Source organism: Etheostoma spectabile, chromosome 20 (genome assembly GCF_008692095.1).
Source record: "Etheostoma spectabile isolate EspeVRDwgs_2016 chromosome 20, UIUC_Espe_1.0, whole genome shotgun sequence".
In the NCBI taxonomy this organism is placed as follows: Eukaryota; Metazoa; Chordata; class Actinopteri; order Perciformes; family Percidae; genus Etheostoma; species Etheostoma spectabile.
In genome coordinates, this window is record NC_045752.1 from 10,630,330 (window position 1) to 10,637,406 (window position 7,077).

General features: G+C 40.8%; 1 protein-coding gene across 3 annotated transcripts; it reads right to left on the minus strand.

The window, feature by feature from the left end:
• Positions 1 to 3,056: 3,056 nt before the first annotated feature.
• On the minus strand, positions 3,057 to 6,857 carry ngb (neuroglobin). Of its 3 annotated transcripts, none has more exons than XM_032501103.1 (5): positions 6,370 to 6,857; positions 6,005 to 6,160; positions 5,443 to 5,551; positions 5,231 to 5,350; positions 3,057 to 5,136 (listed from the first exon to the last, which is right to left on the minus strand). In XM_032501103.1, the coding sequence occupies exons 2-5, from the start codon at positions 6,100 to 6,102 to the stop codon at positions 4,984 to 4,986; spliced, it is 480 nt and encodes a 159-aa protein (XP_032356994.1). In that variant the 5' UTR covers positions 6,103 to 6,160; positions 6,370 to 6,857; the 3' UTR covers positions 3,057 to 4,983. The 3 variants fall into 3 exon arrangements, with proteins under 3 accessions (XP_032356994.1, XP_032356992.1, XP_032356993.1); XM_032501101.1 differs by having other exon boundaries at positions 6,005 to 6,113; positions 6,370 to 6,855; XM_032501102.1 differs by lacking the exon at positions 6,370 to 6,857 and having other exon boundaries at positions 6,005 to 6,288.
• Between the last annotated feature and the right edge of the window lie 220 nt (positions 6,858 to 7,077).

The window sequence follows — 7,077 nt, forward strand, 5'->3', positions numbered from 1 at the left end:
ACTCTAACTCAGCAATAAAGAAAATAAGCATGTTTCCCAAAATGTCTAACTATTCCTTTAAAGTCTGACAAAGTGCACTACTAAAGACAGTAATTCCCTTGATCAAACCGTCTCTCCAAAGATAATCACAGACCAGATTTAACCAAGCTGGGGAGAGGTGGTTAATAAATGTAGGGGCATGTTAGCTTAGTGTTTGAAGCAGTGTGTCTGCATACAAACTAGCCTCGGGAAGAGCCTGTACATACTACAGGTCACATTGGGAAGTGGTAGCAGCAAAGTGGCAATGGTAGTTGTTGTTCCAGCAGAGTGGTGCACTAGTAAGTTTTTTAAGAGAAACATCTCACACTTACTGGATGGATGTCAATTTTTTGCAGTAAAAGGGTTTGTAAGAAAACATCATAAGACGCATGCCATTATATACAGTGCTTCTTCGTTGCTAAGAGTTCCCGAAAGAAGAAAGAAAAGTCCCAGACATTTCCCCTGTCACCCATGGCAACTGAGCATGCTTCTCAGTAAAAGGTGAATTCCTCTGGGTGCGTGGCCCGTTGCCTTTCTCCTGCCCAGATGCTTAGAATAGTAAATGTCTCTGCCTCCTGCAGCAGACATATTTCCACTTCCATATAGGCAGTGCAAAGGTTACTTAATGAGTTGGTGTTGTTTAGCATTTAGATAATATGTGATACATTATACAAATATATACATATACATGTATATATACACACTTTGACTAGGACAGAAACCATTCAGGACACAGGCATACATTTTTTCCCATGAGCCTTTGCACCGCTTCAGCTCAGACCAGTTCAAATGATCCTGTCCTGCCCATACAGGAACTTAACATCCTTAGTTATCTCTGCTTAATATTATCTGTGCACTGCATACTTAACTTGATTATTACAACTTATTTGATTTAGTATGAATGTGTTTTTTAACAAGTATTGACCACTAACAAGTTTAATTACAACTAAATCTGATTTTACAGTGGTAACTGTTGACACAACCTTTTTCAATTTTCCATATGAACCTCGTGATAAGATCGATTTGTTTGACAATGGTGGCAATGTTGTGACAATGGTGTCAAGAACAGTTACCTAATGCAGCAAACCATGTGATGCAGTAGCCACATACGGCCATGCTGCTGCATTGCTCAATTATTGCTGCAACAGGAAATCAATTATCAGTGGATTGAAGGGAGTGAATTTCATTAATTTGAACTGATCCTCTTAACTTATATTAAAGAATAAAACATATTTTGACAATTGTGAGCAAATTGAATGAAAAGACCAAACCCCATAAATTAATTTACCTTGCAAGGGTTGTCTGTGTAGCTGAAGCCTGATACAGCTTGTTCTTCTGTGCCACAGAGCTCGATTCCCTGAAAAACATATCAGTGAGCTACATTGTTGCACTGGCTGACATGTTACCACATTACCATGACATAGGCACAGTTTATTTTGTTGTAACCCTACATAATTGCAGTAAATACTTGTGCACCGCCGTAAATACCGTAACACAATGTGTAGGAAAAGCAGCATGTTAGCAGAGGAGCAGTTTCAGTCCTGAAATAGTCCTGACATTTACTCTGGTTTGAGTAATGTTTGATATAAAGTTCCAAGCTGTTTGGGAAAATTACAGTGCCTTTTTAAATGAAACTATGTACTTGTGCCTGGTTTTTAAAGCTTTACATCTTCAGTGGGAACCAATGGGTTTGAGTCACAGACAAGAGAGGGAATTCAGAAAGTACTGTGAGAGATGGGCATTGTTTCTGTCTTGGTTGGATGTATCAACACTCAGAAAATATATGAATAACCACAGCCTTATCCTTTCACTGGTTGTATTTTAAGTTGGAAGTGACGGACAGCTCATTCCCACTGTTATTATTGTGTTTGGATGCTTGTGTTGCAGACTCCAGCAGCTATCAGAGCCAGCCTTATTAGCCGGAGCCTGTACGCACAGTCAATGTCCAATCCTCACTTGCCTCCACAGTATGATTTAGAATGAGTGAGTGATTGAGCAATGCCTTGCTTCCCTCCTTCATCCCAAACAAATGCACACACATGCACACACACACACTCTGGATGATCACTTAACAGTTGCCATGACAACGTTCAATACCCCTTCATTCCAAAACACATTGCAGACTTTCTTAAAATAATGTGTCGTCTTTTCTCACAGACTCCTCTCCAGACGACAACAGCCTTCAGAGCAAATCCTCGTACCCTACAAGGTAAGACTGTAGAACTATAGGTACTGATTAATGAATTACCACAAGGGAAATAAACACTTAATGTATTTTAGTAAGTAGCTTTTTCAACTCAGTTGCAATCTAACCATTGGTTGGTGACCTAAGTGGAGGTCAGGTTAGTATCCATGAAGCCCAGTGACTAGACAACTCTGGCTTACTGTTGTTCTGTAGGCTGAAGCGAGACATGGAGGATGGAACCAACATAAATACAACAGACTCTCAGTAGGACAGTGAGAGTGAGGATACTGTTGGGTGTGCAGAGACAGATTAAGGCCATGTCAGCCTCTGCCCCAGCACCAGAACAGACAGCCAGCTCATGGATGTGACTTTTACAATGATACAAGCAAATTGTATATATGCAAGAAATGCGTATGCAGATAACTCATTACAACAACCCTCCCTTCTCCACTTCTCTCATTATGGCTTCCCCTACAGGACACACACACACACACACACACACAAACTGATATTTGAGCGGGAACATGTCCAAACATCTATAAAGATTTTGTTTTGGTTTTTGGAGGAAAATAAAAACAGAATGTCAAATTTGTTTCATGTGAAATTCTGTAAATGACTTTGTGAAGTTGCATGAGTAAGTGGGCTGATGTGCCTGTAGTCACCCTCGTCTCTGTAGCCAAGGGCGATGAGCCATTTGTCGCTTGGATCTTATGTAACGCAAGGGGATGGGCTGTCAGTGGGAAGGAAATCAGGCATCATGTCATTGATTTCAAACGCTGACCATTGTGTTGTAACCATTATCAGTCTGTGACAAACAACCTTACAGCAATAGGAAAACACACTGACCTCATTAAGCATTTAAATATCCACAGATCACTTTATTTAGTATCAAGTAAGCACACAACATGTTTTTTTTTTCAGAGGATGGAATCCAGTTTACAAAGAGTGTGCATTCATTTTAATCATACTGTGCGTTTTTGGTTGAAGGATAACTAGGTGAAGTCATCGCTGTTCATTAGCAGCTGATAATGATGAGGTAGACAGTGACACACCCAATATGTACAGAGCTGGATGTTAACGGGATAACATGCCAGTTATTGGTCATGCCTGCTAAAAAGACCTAATGTCAGTTAATTGAAAACTTAGATGTGCGAAGAACAACCTGCATAGGGCTGAGTACTGATACTAAGAAAAGAATCACTATAAATACACCACATACACAGTCAGTTACAGACTGAACGGGGGGGGGTCAATAGAAAACTGCTTTTATAATTTTCTGTACGGATTGCACATTTAGAACTTAATATCTATCCCTATTACTTTTGATTAAATAAACCTGATTAAAAGCAGAACATTTGGGTTCATTAACTGGATATCCCAAAAAGATAATATATCTGGAGGATAAACTGTATGTCACATTTGAAAAAGAAATCAAATGCTCTTTAACAACACATACATTTCAGAATATAAAAATAAACTTTATAAATGTAAACTCAGACTAAAGCAATAATAACCACAAATCAGCAGCTTGGATTTACAGTTATATGGTATTATTATATAATACTTGGCGCACTGTTGCTAAGTTACTTGGCATAATGACCATGAATGTCAATAACAGCTGAAGATGGTACATACAGAAACAAAACCATCATCAATTAAGTTTGTCTTTGTTTCATAATCCAACATATATGTTCACTTCCATGCTCTGTGTTGGAGAAACACAGGCCACTCTGCTGATCTTCACACCCAAAGCTGAGGTAATACTACGTTTGTAGCCACAACAACACAATTAATATGCATTACTGAGATAAGCGATTACAAGAGAGAGAAAACTACTTTACACTTACAATGACTGGAAACTGAGATCCAAGGAACAAAGATGTCCCTTTACTCTAATGTAAATAGTCAACATAACAGTCTATTAGTTTAGAGTTTAACAGTTAGCTGTAGCCTACTGAAGAAATCACAATCTCTACGGAGGAGGGCATCACACACCATGTTAAGTAAGGTGCACATGGACACCTTAACAGTCAAAGATCTCTGAGGAGACCTATCAGAGAGTATAACAGTTCTTGTCAGTATCTATTGAATATAATTTTTAATTAATAGGTCAGACAACAAAGTCACACAGTAAAGTAGGTGTAATGATGTTAAATATCAATAGAAAACACAGTAATGATTATGACTAAGGTGATAGGATTTTCTTCTGTAAAATCACATTGCTTTGTCCCAAAACCTTTAACATGTTATGTAAAGTATCACTGTGTTCCAGTTAGATAGAGAGCTGCCGTGCTGGCCACAGTAACCATCACAGTTTGAGTAGCGTGTGATGCCTAAATATAATATTTAGTATTTTACAACTGTGCAACTCTTTTAAGATACATCACAAAGACCACTACCGTCACGGTTATTTAAGTAGATACTGTATATCAAAGCCATTATATACAAAGAGACTCAACAGTTATCCTGTTGCTTTTTCTCAATGTGAGGCGATCAGATTACAGGTCCAGGCTTAGAAGAACCAAAGCAGGCTGGCTCAGATCCTCACATCTGTACAGCAGCATTGTCTGGTAGCTAAACATCCTCAGTAAAGAAAATAAACTCTGCGATTGGTCGATCCAATAGTAAAGTGTACCCACACCAGAGCTACGCTATGTGACCTCACTCACAGAGCAAATGTACAGCAGCCGAAGCCACAATGCTGCAAGTTATGCAACCTTATTCCATGGCAACCATGTTGAGTGATTTGACAGCAACTGCTCAGCAACTCCCAGTCCAACTCAGTCGGCCTTGTCCTCCCCGTTCTCGGCCCATCCTCGGCTCATGGCTGCTACCACGATGCTGTACATGTTGAGCCAGGCTTGACGCAGCGGCGCCGTGTAGGCCTGGCCAAGACTACACTGTAGCATGTAGAGAAGGGACTCACCAACCATCTAAAAAGCACACACACACAAAACATGTTTTTTCACAGCTCATTCACTTGTGAAATTGCTTTTTGAGAATTGCGCTATGAACTGTTGATCCTACAGCAAATGACTGTGTGTTGACTCCCACTGCCTGATGCTTCCTCCCAAGGTTGAACAGAAAGTCCTCCAAGGTGTGAAGGTCATCCAGGTGGCTGACTGCTGCATCAATCACAAGCATCACCTGGGATCACGTGCACAGATACAGAGTGTTCACAACTGTGCACAAGTACAAACTGTATGCTTGTAGTGGTGACGGCAGTGAACGGAGCTCACCTTGGTGACATGTTCTAGGAACTCAGGGCTGGAGAGGCAGTCTTGTGAGGAGCCACAGTTTGTAGTGTAGTGGAAAAGAGTGAGGAGTGCTGGGTCCAGCTCAAACAGCCTACCACAGACAAATACCACACCATTCTATAGGTGTAGACACACAGCTTGGCTTGCCAAACATCCACACAGACACAAAATCAATCTATAAATAATACATCTACAAATCTTTCCTGCTAGTCTCTGATTTACAGGCAACTGTCTCAAAGTAAATTCTGGATTATTGCAGTCTGTCGCCAAGCAACAAGTCAATCTTCCGGTCCCTGCATAGTGAAAGTGTTCAGCGAAGGATCTAGCTTGATTCTCTCTCTCTCCACCGGTGTTACATATTCACAAATACATATTCCTTACAGTACAGCTATTAAGTAACAACACAAAAAACAGCAGAATACTATCATTTTTGGTTAACGTGTCAATGAAAGGATAACTGCACAAAATAACAATGTTTTCTTCTCTTACAATTAACTTTACTGTCTAATTCCATTTGAATCATGCAGGTTGTGTAAAATGTTACCTGGAAAACATGATGACACCATGAGGAACTTTGTTTTTGCCCAGGCTCTCCCAGCTGCCTCGTATCAGTTCCTTCTCTTTCCCTGACAGCTTCTCCATCCTTTCTCAGGCTGTAAACACGAGGCAAGTTTTTCTAGATGGGAAACACACAACTCCTCTAAAGGACAAGAAGGCTCAGTTTGAGCAAAGCCATTATATTCAAATTAATCCACAGACAAAATGTCTGCCAACCCACCTGAAAAAACAAAGTGGAGCATCAAGTGAGTGTAACACAGCTCAATTGTCAGTAATGTTTCAGATATAAAGAGGGGGTATACAGTAGCAGGAGTTAAGATTCATAGGCAGAGATGCACAAATATACTGTACCTTCTTGAGGTCAGTCTTCTCTCTGAACTTCTGCTGGTGCTGGGCTGAGGGGTCTGTCTGTGTGCATGAGTGTATGTGCGTGTGTGTGTGTGTGTATGCGTGTTTGCGTGCGTGCGTGCGTGCGTGTGTTTGTGCGTGTGAGAGTGTGTGTGTGTGTGTGTGCAGGCAGTAGTCTTGCCTGACACTCTGGTGCACTGGCTCTCTGTTTCCCCAGCCCCCTGGTTCAGTCAGCAAGACAAGTTCTGCCACGCTCTTATCTGTCACACTGGCTGCTATCTCTCTCCCCTTCCCGTTAGCCTCTTGATGTGCTCTCTCTCCAGCACTGGGGATATTATTCATGCCACTGAAGAGGAAAAAGAGGGATCTCTCTCTTCTGCTCCAGAGAAGGCTGCAGCAAGCGACAGCTCCTCCTGCAGGTGGACCAAGGACTAAAACATACAGAGACTATGCATGCACTGCACACAACTCTGCACGCCTAACATACACTGCACTGCAAAAAATACTTGGCCTTTGCACTATTACTTTAAAAAACTCAAATAAACAAGAAATTAAGAGGAAAATTAGAATAGGTGTAATTGCTGATGTTTTGAGGCAGATCAATGTAAAGGCTCAGTAAAATTAGGTTTGAATCCAAAAGCACAACTCCAAGACCAGGACGGTAACATGAAAAGTTTAAGTTTACTCCAGGTTGAAAACAGGCAAAAGTAA

Bases quoted from the DNA above. Each gene is read 5' to 3' on its own strand.
- ngb (XM_032501103.1), bottom strand. From the start codon at position 6,102: ATGGAGAAGCTGTCAGGGAAAGAGAAGGAACTGATACGAGGCAGCTGG. The intron at 5,552-6,004 runs GTAACATTTTAC...TGTCTGTGGTAG, and splicing joins GGTGTCATCATGTTTTCCAG to GCTGTTTGAGCTGGACCCAG. The intron at 5,137-5,230 runs GTAGGATCAACA...TGTGCTTTTTAG, and splicing joins TCAACACACAGTCATTTGCT to ATGGTTGGTGAGTCCCTTCT.